This window comes from Leucoraja erinacea, chromosome 33 (genome assembly GCF_028641065.1).
Source record: "Leucoraja erinacea ecotype New England chromosome 33, Leri_hhj_1, whole genome shotgun sequence".
In the NCBI taxonomy this organism is placed as follows: Eukaryota; Metazoa; Chordata; class Chondrichthyes; order Rajiformes; family Rajidae; genus Leucoraja; species Leucoraja erinaceus.
Genome location: NC_073409.1, coordinates 6,210,699 through 6,227,699, shown reverse-complemented (window position 1 = coordinate 6,227,699; position 17,001 = coordinate 6,210,699). Strand labels below are relative to the sequence as shown.

Below are 17,001 nucleotides of genomic sequence, written 5' to 3'. Positions count from 1 at the left end.
AAAACGTCACCCATTCCTTCTATCCAGAGATGCTGCCTTTCCCACTGAGTTACTCCAGCATCTTGTGTCTATCTTCGGTGTAAACCAGCAACTGCAGTTCCTTCCGACAGATAATGAATAAACGTGTGATAATGACCAGGGATGAATCATATTTGGAGTGTAACGTGATCTGGCCAAATCTGTACAGTGTCAGTGTGTTTCAGTACACATACAGTAAAACTCAGCAGATGGTCACATCACGGTGTTAACCAATAATTCTGTTACCGTTCAGCCAGCATCAGTTTATTACCAGGCAGTTTGTGGGCATGTGTTTGTGGGCACAATTGCAGTGACAAAGGTATGATTATCTACAATTATTTTGTTGCAAGAGCAAAGAAAGGGCGGCACGCTGGCGCAGCGGTAGAGTTGCTGCCTTACAGCGTCAGAGACCCAGGTTCGATCCTGACTACGGGTGCTGTCTGTGCAGGTTTTGTACATTCTCCCCGTGTGTTTTCTCCCTGAGTTTTCTCCGTTTCCTCCCACACTCCAAAGACGTTTGTAGGTTAATTGGCTTTGGTAAAAATTGTAAATTGTTCCTAGTGTGTAGAATTGTGCTTGTGTAAGGGGAGTGCTGGTCGGTGTGGACTCAGCGGGCTGAAGGGCCTGTTTCCACGTTGTATCTCTGAACTAAACCAAACTAAAGTAAGTCACAGTAGCCTTGCACTAAGCATGCATTTAATTTCATAATAGAAAGCTAACATTCCTCTTGACTAATTTCAGTATTAAAAAGTCACTATCAATAAAAAGCATTGTAATGTGTTTCAAATACATTAACTTGCTGTGCTCAATGATGGAATCAGCACTTCTACACGGACTCAAAATAAACCTGACAAAGTTGTTATCAGCTTTTTTAATGTCATTAATCATGAAATTGTGCTGCGTGACCCAGATTCACCATCAAATGAAAAGAGATTTAGTTTAGTTTAGTTTATGGATACAACGTGGAAACAGGCCCTCCCTCTGCCCCCCCAGGGCCACACTGATCATCCATCACAGTAGTTCTGTGTTTTCCCACTTTTACATTCACTCCCGACACACTTGGGGCAATTTAGACAAGCCAACTAACCTACAAACCTGCAATTGTTTAGGAAACCAGAGCACCTGGAGGAAACCCTCACGGGGTCACAGAGAGAACGTGCAAGCCATGAAACAGACAGCACCCCAGGTCAGGATCGAACCCGGGTCTCTGGCGCTGAGAGGCATCGGCTCTACCAGCTGTGCCGCCACATGCCACCTCTTCAAACCTGCACCCGTGCAAGTAATGAGAGCAGAGATGGGCGTGAATACTGAGGCCGAGAGTTCTGCCAGAGGGTATGCAATGGCCATGGTGAAAAGGGGGAGACCAGCAGGTAAAAAAAAGGGGTTATAAGAAATGCATCAAGCAGGTCCCGAAGATAGACAAAGCGAATAGTTGAGACACAACTCCCCCAGCTTCAGCTAACCAGACTGATTCACCCTTCATTTAACTTCCACAAGTAACAAGGAGAGGTGAGACAAACCTGGATTGTTTTCACTGGAACCTCAAAGGGTGAGGGAAGAACTGATTCACATATACAATTATTGTATTGTATTGTATTGTATATCTTTATTGTCATTTCCTGAGTATTCACATACCCAGAGGAAACAAAAAAACGTTGCTCAACCAGTGTCCATTCAGTGTGCATGAAAAATAAATAGAAATTTAAAAAAAATACATGTATCATGAACAAATTTAACACTCTACTAAACATTCAACAGGCGTTCCGACCGGCAGCGGCACAACAGTGGCTCTGCTGCAGTGTGTCCAGGTTGGGGGTTTGTGCGCGATACTTGGCAGGGGGCAAAGTCCATTTAGCAGTCTTATAGCCTGTGGGAAGAAGCTGAGGAGCATCCTGCTGAGAGGCATGAAGAGGGTTGACAGTCAGAACCTTTTTTTTTCCCAGGGTGGAAATATCAAAGATTAGAGGGCATAGCTTTAAGATGAGAGGGGCAAATTTTGAAGGAGATGTGAGGGGCAATTTTTTTTACACAGAAGGTGGTAGGTGCCTGGAACGCACTGCCGGGGATGTTGGTGGAGGCAGGTATAACAGTAACATTTAACAGATTTTTAGATAGGCACATGGATATGCAGGGAATGGAGGGCTATGAGTTATGTGCAGCAGAGGAGATTAGTTTAATTTGGCACCATATTCGATATAGACACTGTGGGCTGCAGTTCCTGTGCTGTTCCATGCCCTATAGTCTATGCAATGATCTCTTCACTTGGACCTTGTGAGTATTTTCCTCAGAATTATAACCCAGGCATGTCAATGCTGTCAGGAGATGAGAGATAAAATTTGAAGGAGAAATAACAGTCTATTATTTTCCTTGGCTTTGACTGGATCGATTTACTTACACAACCTTTTAGGTCACGGAGATATGAAAGTATAAGAATGACAAATGGATTGAAGAATAGGATTCATGGGGCAACATGTTAATTCAAGCACAATTATTATATCGGTTGCAGCTAAGATTTGTACCTTCATCTGGTGTCTGTCAGGTGCCTTTGTACTGCTGCTGGCAGGAATAATAAAATCAGAGTCAAGAGTCCTTCATTCTCATATGTACTGGCAACAGGATAATTAAATTCTTACTTGCTGCATCTTAACAGGCCCCATTCCTTTCTCGCCAGAGAATCTGCCTGTCCCGCTGAGTGACTCCAGCATTGTGTGTCTATTTTCAGTTCCTTCCTACACATACATATATAGTAATGGATAATACAAGAAATTAATAATCGGTAATACCAGGTGAAAGTTGCTGGAGAGAAGCTGTTCTTGGATGCTTTCAAGAGAGAACTAGATATAGGGCTCTTAAAAATAGCGGAGTCAGGAGATATGGGGAAAAGGCAGGAACGGGGTACTGATTGGGGATGATCAGCCATGATCACATTGAATGGCGGTGCTTGCTCGAAGGGCCGAATGGCCTACTCCTGCACCTATTGTCTATTGTCTATTGAACCAAGAGGTCATGGTTTTCAGGTTCCTCTTCCTTCTCCCAGATGGTAGCAACAAGATGAGCATATGGGCGTGGTGGTCAGGGTCTTTGATGCTATTGCCTTTGTGAGGCAGAATTATGAAGGGAAGGCCCTTTATTGAAGACATCAACTCTTAACTACACTGCAGTGTCCGGCACAACAGCGTTTCACGAGTCGCACCAAGTGGCAACAAGTGTCTCTTTAAACATGAAGATCAGATGCCTCACCTGCACTTTGATGGCCAAAAAGGTAGTGGTACATCAGCAACTAACTTGATTGACTCTTGAGTTAAGGCATGAGGGGAACTGTGATGGGACATAGTTACATAGAACAGCACAGGACCAGGCCCTTCTGCCCACAATGTCTGTGCTGAACATGATGCCAAGTTAAACTAACCTCCTCTGGCTGCACGTGATCCATATCCCTCCATCTCCTGCATATCCATGAGCCTATCTCAAAGTCTATTATACGCCACTATTGTACCTGCCTCTGTTGAGAAGGAAACGGGACCATTGAGGCTATATTGAATATTTTTGTGCCTTTGCTGGTGCCCTATATACTTGCCCTATATACGCCTGGCTCTTAACATACTTATATCTTGTTTGCAACACAAAGAATTTCATGCTGCCTAGACAGTACATGTGGCAACACACTATCAACCAATCAAGAAAACTAAGATGAATTCTAAAGATAGACACAAAATGCTGGCGTAACTCAGCGGAACAGGCAGCATCTCTGGAGAATTGGAATGGGTGACGTTTCGGATCGAGTCCATTATTCAGACCGAGGAAGGGTCTGAAGAAGGGTCTCGACTCAAAACGTCACCCATTCCTTCTCTCCAGCGATGCTGCCTGTCCCGCTGAGTTACGCCAGCATTTTGTGTCTATCTTTGGTGTAAACCAGCATCTGCAGTTCCCTTCCTACACCTAAAATGAATTCCATCTCTCACCTGGGTAAGAAGGAACTGTGCAGATGCTGGTTTACACCGAAGATGGACACAAAATGCTGGAGTAACTCAGCGGGACAGGCAGCATCTCTGAGGAGAAGGAATGGGTGACGTTTCGGACCATCTCTCCCCTTGCCAGTTAAGTAATAACAGACTCTGAATTGTTTTATACATTCTGGGCAAGTTACAGTAAAATAGAATAGATATTTATTGTCATTCAAACCTAGGTTTGAACGAAATTCCATTTCTACAGTTTTTTACAAGACCCACACTTAACACAGTTTACATAAACATCCATCACAGTGAGTCTCCAACATCTCCTCACTGTGATGGAACGCAATTTGCAGATTAGGAGTTAAGGACATAAATGTATCAAATCCCATGATCTTGCATCAGAACTCACTCAGCGGGGACACAAAAGCACCGTGCTTGGCCCAGCGTCAAAATAGCACAGACTGTACCATCTCACTGTGTAGAAGTGATCAGACTCCAATGAATGATGGCACAGGCAGCGGAAGTGACTCACACGTAACATTTTCTCTCTCTTCAGAGGAGTTTGGTGGAACAAAAACAATCCTGCCAATTTTGCTTAGTGTGGTTTAGCCAAATTGAATAGAAAAAAATCAGCCTTTAAAAGCAGCTGCCCCTGATGTTGCCGGTTGAATCTTATTATGCTGATCTATCTCCACTGCTTTAAAGATGACTTGAATTGTGATTTCGCAGCAATGAAGGACACATCTTACTCATAAGAACTCCAGAGTTTTTTTGTGACGAACTGTGATAGTTTACAGGGAGCTGTGGACTCGCCCAGGGGGGTCACTAGTAGACTAGTATTATGTTTCATTATTAACCATTTCTTCACCTTCAATCCGCGCTTTCTTTCGGGCATTAAGTGTCCCCGTTGTTCGTATTCAGTCGGTGTACGAGGAGGTGGAGTCGTTCTGTTCTTCACTTTTATTACTTTTCTCCACTGCGAGTAGTTAGAGCTCTTTGGAGAATGGGTTTCGGCACACGTCACTGCCAATCTCCCGGCTGCCTAGTCACTTGGTCGTTCTGTGCTTAAAACAACCCAGGAGAGAGGGTGAGAGAGAGGGGGGAGAGAGAAGAGAGGGGAGAGAAAGAAGGGAGAGGAGAGGGAGAGAAAGAGGAGGAGAGAGAGAGAGGGGAGAGAGAGAGAGAGGGGGGAGAGAGAGGGGGGGAGAGAGAGAGAGAGAGAGGGAGTGAGAGAGAGAGGGGAGGGAGAAAGAGAGAGAAGAGAGAGAGAAACTTTTGAGAGAGGAAATGTTTTTACGGAGTTTTGGAGAAATTGAGAGAGGGAGAGAGAGAGAGAGAGAGAGAGAGAGAGGGAGGGAGGGAGAGAGAGAGAGGAGGGGGGAGTGTAGAGAGAGAGGGCAAGTGAGAGAGCGAGAAGAGAGGGGGAGGGAGGGAGGGAGGAGAGGGGAGATGATGATGATGATGATGATGAAGTGGAGTTTGGGAGGCGACATGCCCGAAGCTGACTCACTTTAGACTCAATCTGCCTCGAACTTGCAGCGGTGGCTCTGTCTATATGCTCAGCATAAACACTTCACTTTAGCTGTTCAGCCACCGAGCAGAGGGAGAGATGGATTTGGAATCTGCAGAGATTGGTGAAGGGGATATATCACCAGGTAAGTAGGGTTTTTCTTTATTCTTAGTGCCATACGGTGTGGACACAAGCCCTTCGGCCCAACTAGCCCACACCGACCAACATGTCCCAGCTACACTAGCCCCAAATGCCTGCGTTTAGCCCATATCCCTCCAAACCTGTTCTATCCATGTACCTGTCTAATTGCTTCTTTAAAGTTGCGATAGTCCCAGCCTCCGGCAGCTCGTTCCATACACCCACCACCCCTTGTGTGAAAACGTTACCCCTGAGATTCCTATAAAATCGGCCCCCCTTCACCTTAAACCTATACATATTTGTCCTCTGGATCTCAATTCCCCTACTCTGGGCAAGAGACTCTGTTTTGGAGAAAGGACATTTCATGAAACTATTGTTACCTGATGAAATGTGAGTTGATTTATTCCCAGCGAGACCCAGTAGACACAAGGAACTGCAGGTGGTGGTTTACACACAAAAAAAGACACGAAGTGCCGGAATAACTCAGCAGATCCGGCAGTCTGAAGAAGGGTCCCGACCTGAAACGTCGCCTATCCATGTTCTCCAGAGATGCTGCCTGACCCGCTGAGTTACTCCAACACGTCTTTTTCCCTGTCCACAGATTGGCACGAAATACTAATGAAAGATCCTTTAAGGAAGCACTTTGTCTCATTCTGCTCGCTTAACTTAGCAAAATGTTCACCGCTGACGTTTCTAAAGTAACAGAATAAGTCTGTGAAAAATGCACCCACTCCTTCCTTCCGAGGAAGCTTTCGGATGTTGCTATGCTTCCTGTACAGTCTGTTATTTGTGCCTTTAACTTGTGATTAGTATTTCACGCTGTTCGCCAAACAGTATCTGTCAATGAGACTAACACACGCTGCATGAATTCATTACAAGTGGGTCCAGTCGGATATTTTTTTTTTAAAGTACCTAGATATTTTTTTTTCTTCTACTCTCCGTTTCCCAAATGGTAAAAGGTCCATTTATTTCCATCTCACTCAGAACGTGTTTCACATCCTGTATTAAACGGCTCCTGCCTCTGCAGCGCCGGCCAAGTTTTCCCGAAGGGGGCTCTCCAATTACAATGTGGTTTCAAAGATATCTCGACAGGCCAGCACCGAGATATCTTTAATGCTGAGCAGTGGTGGGGAGAGGGGACGAGTATGGAGCTCTGGAAAGGAGGGGTAAACATAGAAACATAGAAATTAGGTGCAGGAGTAGGCCATTCGGCCCTTCGAGCCTGCACCGCCATTCAATATGATCATGGCTGATCATCCAACTCAGTATCCCGTACCTGCCTTCTCTCCATACCCCCTGATCCCCTTAGCCACAAGGGCCACATCTAACTCCCTCTTAAATATAGCCAATGAACTGGCCTCAACTACCCTCTGTGGCAGAGAGTTCCAGAGATTCACCACTCTCTCTGTGTGAAAAAAGTTCTTCTCATCTCAGTTTTAAAGGATTTCCCCCTAATCCTTAAGCTGTGACCCCTTGTCCTGGACTTCCCTAACATCGGGAACAATCTTCCTGCATCTAGCCTGTCCAACCCTTAAGAATTTTGTAAGTTTCTATAAGATCCCCTCTCAATCTTCTAAATTCTAGAGAGTATAAACCAAGTCTATCCAGTCTTTCTTCATAAGACAGTCCTGACATCCCAGGAATCAGTCTGGTGTGGTAGAAAGATGGGGAGGGGTAGGGTGGATGTGGGAGGGGGGGTGGAGGGGGTGGATGGGGGGGTGAGGGGTGGGGTGACCATGAAGGGAGGGGTAGGGTGAGGTGGACAGATGGGGTGGGTGGACCAGAGAGGTAGGGTGAGCTGAGCTGGAGGATCAGCCATGATCACAATGATTGGCGGTGATGGCTTGAAGGGCCGAATGGCCTCTTCCTGCACCTATTTTCTATGTTTCTATGGAAGGGTGGGGCGTGGTGGAGAGTTGGGGTGAACGGGAGGGGTGAGGTGGATTGGGGGGGGGGGGGGGTGGGATGAGGGGGAGGGGGTGGGGGTGGATTGGGGGGGGGGGGTGGGATGAGGGGGAGGATGGACGGGGAGTGAGGGTGGGGTGTGGTGGAGAGGTGAGAAGCAGTGATATGCGATGCGAGGGGAGAGGGAGGGTGGTGTGGACAAGTGGAGGGGTGGGGATGCAGGGGAGGATGCATGTGTGAATGACAGGGAAATGCTTGCATTGTTTTTATGAGCAAGTGGCAAATATTGGAAACTTATCCGCTCCACATCAAAATCTGGCTTAAAACTGTTGATTCCTCTAGGAAATTACCAGGATTTCCGGCCTTTGTGTTAAAGAGGAAATGTTTCTGAATTTTGTACCGGCCCGCTGATCAACAATCTGTGTGAATTTTAGTCGTTTAGTCAATCATTGACTTTGATTCATGATAATGTTTAGAGCCCTCGAGCCATGCAGCACAGAAACAGGCCCTTCGGCCCAACCTGTCCATGCCGACCTAAGCTAGTCCCATTTTGGCCCATAAAACCTCTCCGTGTACCGGTCCAAGTGTCTATTACATGTTGTAATAATACCTGCTTCAACTACACCCACTGGCTACCCGCATTCCATATACCCACCAACTTCCAAGTGAAAATGTCACCCCTCTGAATCCTCTTAATTCACTCCCTCTCTCCTTCAACCTATGTCCTCTGGTTCTTGATTCCCCTACTCTGGCTAAAAGACTCTAGTGCATTCATGTTTAAGAAGGAACTGCAGATGCTGGAAAAATCAAAGGTAGATAAAAATGCTGGAGAAACTCAGCAGGTGAGGCAGCATCTATGGAGTGAAGGAAATAGGTGACGTTTCAGGTCTCGACCCAAAACGTCACCTATTCCTTCGCTCCATAGATGCTGCCTCACCCGCTGAGTTTCTCCAGCATTTTTATCTACCTTGTGCATTCATACTTTGTTTACCCTTTCTAAGTCCAGACTATTGTATAGAGTGTTACAGTTGGTACAAGACGTTGGTGAGGCCACAGTTGGTACAAGACGTTGGTGAGGCCACTGTATTGTTTTCAGTTTTGGTAACCCTGTTACTAGAAAGATGTTGGCCAGCTGGAAAGTTGTGCAGAAAAGATTTACGGGGGTGTTGTCAGGACTCGAGGGCCTGAGACATAGGGAGAGGTTGAGCAGGTACATGGATAGGGCGGGTTTGGAGTGACATGGGTCGGAGGGACGTGGGTCAAATGCAAGCAGGTGGGACTGGTGTACACGGGACATGGTGGTCAACACGAGAAAAGTTGGGCCGAAGGGCCATCTTCCACGTAGTAAGTCTCCATGACTCAGAGTGAATGAAGCATACATCTCCGACTACATCTTATCTCTGTACCACCCACTCCTCTGACTTCAGTCTGAAGAAGGGTCTCGACCCAAAACATCACCCTTTCCTTCTCTCCAGAGATGCTGCCTGTCCTGCTGAGCTACTCCAGCATTTTGTGTCTATCTTCGATTTAAATCAGCATCTGCAGTTCTTTCCGACACACTGTGTCTTTTTCTGTCGTTGCTGAGAGGGAAGTAGAGATGAGAAATGGGAAGCTCCTCACAAATTAAAGCAGTGGGATTGGGAAGAGAAACCCTTGGCTGCGGCTTTAAGGCTTCAGCTGAAGAGATAAGAATGGTAACCAAATATCCATAGTCCTGCCCAGCTAGAATACATGAACACTCTGTCAAAGACCACAGGCTAGCTGAGAAGGACAAGACGCAATGACTATCCTCTTTACCAAGACATAGGGTGTACTTTGTAACTTCAAAAATATCTTGGTATTGAAGTTGGAGTGCAAACCTGACTGGTGGGATTTGAAAAAAAAAAGTAATGTGAGGTAAGATTTGGGTACATTTGGACAGGTACGTGGATAGGAAAGGTTCAATGGATTAGGGGCCAAATGGGGCTAGCTGAAATGGGACACCCTTGTTTGGCATGGGCAAGATGGGCCGAAGGGCCTGTTTCCCTGCAGTAACTCTTCTGCATTTTGGAAATGGAGAAAATGACTGCTTTGCAGATCTTGGGCAACAGCAAAGTCACATCATACAAGCAATGGGCTCTAGAGCCTCCAATGTGTTCTGATGTAAACAGTTTATTGCTCAGATCACAGGCCAATCCCATGGCATTTTAGAAAAATTAAACAGAAAATAAATTCTAGTGGTGCATGGTGAGTGTGAACCATATGCTTCGTCTCACTCGGTTTCCTAGCGATTGAATTATTCATAAATAAACTTCCCTGTTCAGTCGAAACATCTGGATTTATAGTTTGGAACTGAATTGGGTTTAAAAAAGTGTAAAGCACTGTCAATATTTTATGCATTATTATCTTATTTAAAGGGATTCAGAATGCGTAAAGAAAACTTGGAGGACACTTTTGTTGTTAAGCCTTGCTTCTGAGAGTTTACAGTCATAGTGACCCCCCCCCCTCCACACCGGACACTCCTTCCCCCAGAAAAATTGCACTCTTACTGTATGTACATATATATATTTATTGCTCATTATTCTATGTTCGTTCTTCTGGGGAGATGCTAACTGCATTTCGTTGTCTGTGTACTGTACACTGCACAATGACAATAACATTTGAATCTGAATCTGAATCAGAATGATACAATGTGGAAACAGGCCTTTCAGCCCAACCTGCCCGCACCGGCCAACATGTCCCAGCTACACTAGCCCCACGTGCCAGCGTTTAGTCCATATTCCTTCAAAAACTGTCCCATCCATGTACATGTCTAACTGTTTGTTAAATGTTGGGATAGCCTCTGCCCCAACTACCTCCGCTGGCAGCTGGTTCCATATACCCACCACCCTTTGTGTGTAAAAGTTACCCCTGAGATTCATATTAAATCTTTCCCCCTTCACCTTAAATCTTTGATGTTGCCGTCATCAGTGAGCAACGTACCTGCTCCAATTGAGTGAAGACCAGACTTTGAAGAACTGCTATTTGTAAACCAGCATCTGCATCTCCTCGTGTTTCTGCATGGTCAAACTTTGCTGTTGGTATTAGTCATGTGTACTGAGACACAGTCAAAAGCGTTTGTTTGTGTGCTGTCCAGTCAAATCAAATCAAATCATACTATATATGAGAACTACCAAGCCACATACAAGTACAAAAGGCCATAGAGTCATACAGCACAGAAACAGGCCCTTCGGCCCAACTTGCCCATGCTGACTAGGACATCCCATCTACACTGGTCCCATCTACCCGCCTTTGGCCCATATCCCTCTAAACCTTTTCTATCCATGTACCTGTCAAAATGGCTTTTAAGATGTTTAGACAGGCACAAGGTAGTGTAAAGGAAACGCATTGTAGAATGCAGAATTTAGTATTGCATCTGTAATGTTACTGTTGCAGAGAAAAAAGTCCAATATCTGCAATGGGGTAGGTTGGAAGATAGGGACTGCCCCCTAGAGTATGGGAGGACTGTTCAATAGACTGATAACAGCAGGGAAGAAGCTTTTCTGAATCTGGTGATATGGGCTTTCAGGTGTTTGTACCTCCTGCCTGATGTGGGAGGGGAGAAGAGGGAGCGACCAGGGTGAAAGTCTCCAGTGATGAGCAGCTACTTTGTTCATTTGTTTATTAAGCGGTTCTGCACCAGCTGAGATTATTAAGGGGGGTGTTTTGGTGACAGGGGAGGCCGAGATCAGCTCCATCTAAAGCTGCATTTTAACGCAACACCCAGAAATCAAAACATTCCACAACATTGTGACATGGAGTCACATTGCTCATTCTGTTTACAGGCAGGAGGCCAAGTCAACTTCTCTGAGGCTGAGCATGAGGAATTCAGATGCTGGAATCTTGCACAAGGCACCAGGTGCTGCAGGAACTCAGCGGGTCAGGCAGCATCTGTGTGGAGAGAATGGACAGAGAATTGGGTTGGGACCCTTCAAACTGATGGCAGTAAGGGGGAGAAATCTGGAAAAGATTTAAGGAATGATGAATTAAAGAACGTTCTTTTAGGAAGGAGATGAGGAGAAATGTCTCTAGTCAGAGGGTGGTGAATCTCTGGAATTCTTTGCCACAGAAGACTGCGAAGGTCATCAGTGGATATTTTTAAGGCCGAGATAGATAGATTCTTGATTAGTACAGGTGTCAGGGTTATGGTGAGAAGGCAAGAGAATGGGAATTAGAAGAACAAACAGACTCTGATCAAGAAGGCTCATCAGCGTCTCTTCTTCCTGAGGAGACTGAAGAAGGTCCATCTGTCTCCTCAGATCCTGGTGAACTTCTACCGCTACACCATCGAGAGCATCCTTACCAACTGCATCACAGTATGGTATGGCAACTGCTCTGTCTCCGACCGGAAGGCATTGCAGAGGGTGGTGAAAATTGCCCAACGCATCACCGGTTCCACGCTCCCCTCCATTGAGTCTGTCCAAAGCAAGCGCTGTCTGCGGAGGGCGCTCAGCATCGCCAAGGACTGCTCTCACCCCAACCATGGACTGTTTACCCTCCTACCATCCGGGAGGCGCTACAGGTCTCTCCGTTGCCGAACCAGCAGGCCGAGGAACAGCTTCTTTCCGGCGGCTGTCACTCTACTCAACAACGTACCTCGGTGACTGTGAATCACCACCATCACAACTGGGATAAGGCCAACTCTGAGGGTATGAGAGAAGGTCTCGCTCAAGTTGACTGGAGCAGGTTATTAGATGGGAAAGGAACATCGGCCAAGTTGGATGTTTTTATAAGTGTACAAAAGAAAGCTCAGGATGTGTACGTCCGGTCACAGGGAGAAGATGCAAACTCCACACATAAAGCACCAAGGTCATAAAGTCAGAGCTGTACAGCACATCTGCCCACATTGTCCATGCCAACCATGTTGCTAGTCCCATTTGCCTCATAGCCTGCTAAACCCCTTCCTGTCCAGATATCTGTGCGAACGTCTTCTAAAAGTCTTAACTGTACCTACCTCTTTAGATTCCCTTGGCAGCTCATTCCAGATGTGGACTACCCTTCGAGTGAAACGGATTGCCCCTGCAGTCCCCCAAATCTCTCCCCTCTTATTTAAACAAAACTGTGAGTGTTCATTTTATCCATGCTCCTCATGATCATATACACCTCAACGTCACCCCTCGGCCTCCTAAGTTCCGAAGAAAAAATGTACCAGCCTATCCAACCTCTCCCTATAACTTGAGCCCGCAAGTCCAGGTAACATTCTGGTGAATTGATGCTGGTCTGGAGAGCTGTGAGGCATCAGTTCCTTCAGAAGCACCGTCAAGCCATTTGAATACTGTTGACCCCATCACATTGATTCCTATCACACCGTACCTTCACAATATTCCTTCACTATTGGTCTGTTACAGAGAGAAAAAACTCTGAATTGCCCAATTCCCATATGGGAATTAATTTGAAATATAGATCATTTTATTTTTAGAAAGCCAGATCATGATACACATTGCTTCACTCATTTGTCACTGTTCTACTTTACAGCTGAAGATATACACTGTGTGTTTTATTTTAGCACCTCATCTATTTTCTCATATTTCACAGTACACATTAATGGATTTCCCCGCTCCGTTCCTTCCCTGAGCTTTTAATAACTTTCCCACCTACTTTCAGGTTTCGGAACAGCATTATTATCAATGAATTGACTGGGAGATGCAGCATGCTGAGGCCCTTCGCACCACTGGGTCCACACCAACTATCGATCACTTGTTCACACTAGTTCTTTGTTATCCCACTTTCTCAGCCACTCCCTGCACATGGGGGAAAATTTACAGTCAATGATGTACAAACCTGCCCATGTATGGGCTGTAGGAGAGAATCAGAGAAGCGGGAGGAAACACACGCAGTCACAGTGAGAACGTACAGACTCCACACAAACTGCGCCCGAGGTCAGGATCGAACCCCAGTCTCTGGGGGCACTGTGAGTACCACCGTGCCACCCTTTAGCCGAGGACGTGGTTAAGATGAAGACTTTCCCCATTTGCCCTCTACCTATGAAGTCAGGTAGTGTTGTGGAAGTAGGGAGTCTGCAGAAGTACTTGGACAGGTTGAGAGAGTGGGCAAAGAAATACAAATGTACAGTCATGCACTTTGCAACAAGGAACAACGGAGGCATGGAATACTTTCTTAATAACGAGAGAGGTTCTTATGGTCTTGTGGCATAGTTCCCCTGCTGCAGAAGTAATAATGTCCGTAAGATATAGAGGCAGAATTAGTCCATGCAGCCCATTGAGCCTGCTCTGCCATTCGATCCAGGCTGATCTATTTTTTCTCTCTCAACCCCAATCTCCTGCGTTCTCTCCTTAACCTTTGTTATTATCTTATCCGTGTTATCGTTTCTCAAAAGTACCAACCACACAGCCAAAAATCAAACCAATGCTTCTATTTCCTCATGAGACCCAGAAAGTTCAGATGTTTAAGAAGGAACTGTGCAGATGCTGGAAAAAACGAAGGTAGACAAAAATGCTGGAGAAATTCAGCGGGTAAGGCAGCATCTGAAGAAGGCTGAAGTCTGAAGAAGGGTTTCAGCCCGAAACGTCACCTATTCCTTCGCTCCATAGATGCTGCATCACCCGCTGAGTTACTCCAGCATTTTTGTCCACCTTCAGAAAGTTCAGATGTACTTTGGAAAGTGTTGCACGATGGTTTGAGAACAGCCCAATACCACTAGAAATTGCAAAGGGTTGTGGATGTTGCCCAGTCCATCACACAAACCAGCCTCCCTGCCCGCCATCAACTCTACACTGTACACTGCCTCATGAATGCAAGCAACATAGTCAAAGACCGTTATCACCCCGGTCATTCCCTCTTCACCCCTCCCTCATCAGCCAGACCATGCAAAAGTATGAAAGCGCATATCACTGGATTTTGGAATAGCTTCCTCCCCACTCGTTTCAGAGAACTAAGAATCCAATTCTCAATTCACAGTCAATGTCTCGTATCTGAAGAAGGGTCTGGACCCGAAACGTCACCCATTCCTTCTCTCCCAAGATGCTGCCTGTCCCGCTGAGTTACCCCAGCATTTTGTGTCTCCAGTTTAAACCAGCAACTGCAGTTCATACATAGATACATAGACAATAGGTGCAGGAGTAGGCCATTCGGCCCTTCGAGCCAGCACCGCCATTCAATGTGATCATGGCTGATCATCCACAATCAGTACCCCGTTTCTGCCTTCTCCCCATATCCCTTGATTCCATTAGCCCTAAGGGCTCTGTCGAACTCTCATTTGAATGCATCCAGTGAATCGGCCTCCACTGCCTTCTGAGCCAGAGAATTCCACAGATTCACAACTCTCAGTGTGAAATGGTTTTTCCTCATCTCAGTTCTAAATTGGTCACCCCTTATTCTTCATATACAGCAGTTTAAAGCTGTTATGGTCTTGTAGACTGGTGCTGACAAGAATCTTGCTTTATAAAATGGCCTTGTAGACTGGTGCTGCCCTATCTTGCTTTATAAAATGGCCTTATTGGTCAAGAGAAGAGAGTTGCATTCTCTTCAATTTGTTTGAGTGTTTTGTAGTTGAAGGGCAACGTATAACATTGCTATTAATCACAGGATATGTGTACCTAAGGATCTTGTAACAGCTCGAGTAGTTATTTTTCTCGACAATAGATTGCAGGAGGCTACAAACCAATATGCCACACTATAAGAAGGCATCATGGCTCAAGGCAGTGCTAATCTGTATCTAGAATAATGTTCGAAAATGTTGTTCCCCTGCAGTTTAATTAATTTGTTTATAGTATGTGGAGATCCAGGAGTCTACCCATGGTTTCTGAACTTGAAGAATAATTTAGTTTAGTTTAGAGATACAGTGCAGAAACAGGCCCTTCGGCCCACCGAGTCCCCGCCAACCCGCGATCCCTGCACATTAACACTATCCTACGCAAACTGGGGACAATGTACAATTATTCCAAGCCAATTAACCTACAAACCTGCGCGTCTTTGGAGTGTGGGAGGAAACCGGAGATCCCGGAGAAAACCCACGCAGGTCACGGAGAGAACGTACAAACTCCACACAGACAGCACCCGTAGTCAGGATGGAACCCGGGTCTCTGGCACCATAAGGCAGCAAACTCTACTGCTGCACCACCGTGCCACACAAGAAGCATTGATGCTCTGAGAATCCCCATCCACAGCCTTAAATATTCACTGCGCCATCAGTGGTAAAATATGTCTGCTGTATTTATCATCAATAGGATTCATCACAGCAACTCATCAGCCTCTTTGGTAACACCATCCAAACTTGAAGCCTAGAGGAGCAAGGCCTTGTAGGAATAACACTTACTCCAAGTTCCCTAGCCACCCTCCAGACTTGAAACTATTCATTGCCATTGGGTCAACATCATGTAACTGTCCTCCTCAACAGCGCAGTGGTGTGTGCATCAGTGTACAGGCTGAAATACTTCAAGAGACCAGTTAGTTCATCAGCAATTCATCAAGACAACTATGAAATGGGCAATAAATGCTGTCCTTGTCAGCTATCTCCCATGAAAGAATAAATCGTGGACGTGTTTATTTTTATCCAAAAAGGAACCTATTAAAAATCTAGTTATATTAAGTCTAAAATATGCAACATAGTGTGTGACTGAGACATGGTGATTAGGTTGAACACAAGTTCAAAACTGACACCGGCTCCTCATTACTATGCATTGACTCTGTGCTGAAGAATACTTGTAAAGATTGGGTGAGGACAACATTCATCTCAGCCAGGAATCAAATAGCTTACTGACAATGAATATTTCATATAATTAATATTTAAAGGCGGCTTAAAAATAACTATTTGAGGAATAAGAAACTTATTCCTGTCTCAAATGCTGAAGTGCTTTGTCAACGTCAGTTCTGTGCTCTCATCTCCTTCTACGTTGAGATAAATTAAAGACACACAGTCTTTAATTGGACTATCTTTATCTGGACTTTACCTTGCACTAAACGTTATTCCCTTTATTAGATATCTGCACACTGAATGGCTCGATTGTAATCATGTATTGTCTTTCTGCTGACTGGTTAGCAAGCAACAAAAGCTTTTCACTGTCCCTCGGTACACGTGACAATAAGCGTAACTACACAGGTGAGACAAGGTAAAACATCGTGCATTGTAGTTATTCCATAATTCCTTTACATAGTTGGTTTCATTTCATCCTACACTACGCTTTGCTAAAGAAAACCCCATGATATATCACCGATCCATGTTCTCCACAGATGCTGCCTGACCGGCTAGGTTATTCCAGCACTTTGTTCTTTTTTTGTAAACTAGCATCTGCAGTTCCTTGTGTCTCCGCCTCTTGTTGTTGCCTTTCAGCCTCTCGCTTCTCTTTATTTATTCTCTCAAATATTTGTCTCACTTCAAAGGAACTAAGTCGAACTCTTGTGTCCCTTAGTTGTCCAAATGCTTGAGGCAAGAAACAGCAGATGCTGGAATCTGGAGCAAAAAAAATTGTGCTGGAGAAACTCAGGGAATGGGCAGCTGAA

The 17,001-nt window shown here is 45.4% G+C and overlaps 1 protein-coding gene across 2 annotated transcripts in view; it reads left to right on the top strand.

Annotated features, from left to right (window-relative positions):
* The first annotated feature begins 5,399 nt into the window (after nt 1-5,399).
* Nucleotides 5,400-17,001, top strand: part of tnfaip8l3 (tumor necrosis factor, alpha-induced protein 8-like 3) — a 31,802-nt gene continuing 20,200 nt past the window's right edge. Inside the window, exon 1 of one of the 2 annotated variants that reach the window (XM_055661111.1) lies at nt 5,400-5,626. In XM_055661111.1, coding sequence (XP_055517086.1) covers nt 5,581-5,626 — 46 coding nt within the window. In that variant the 5' untranslated portion in view covers nt 5,400-5,580. Of the gene's footprint in view, nt 5,627-13,033; nt 13,454-17,001 lie in introns of those variants that run through there. The other variant, XM_055661113.1, reaches the window with a different exon arrangement.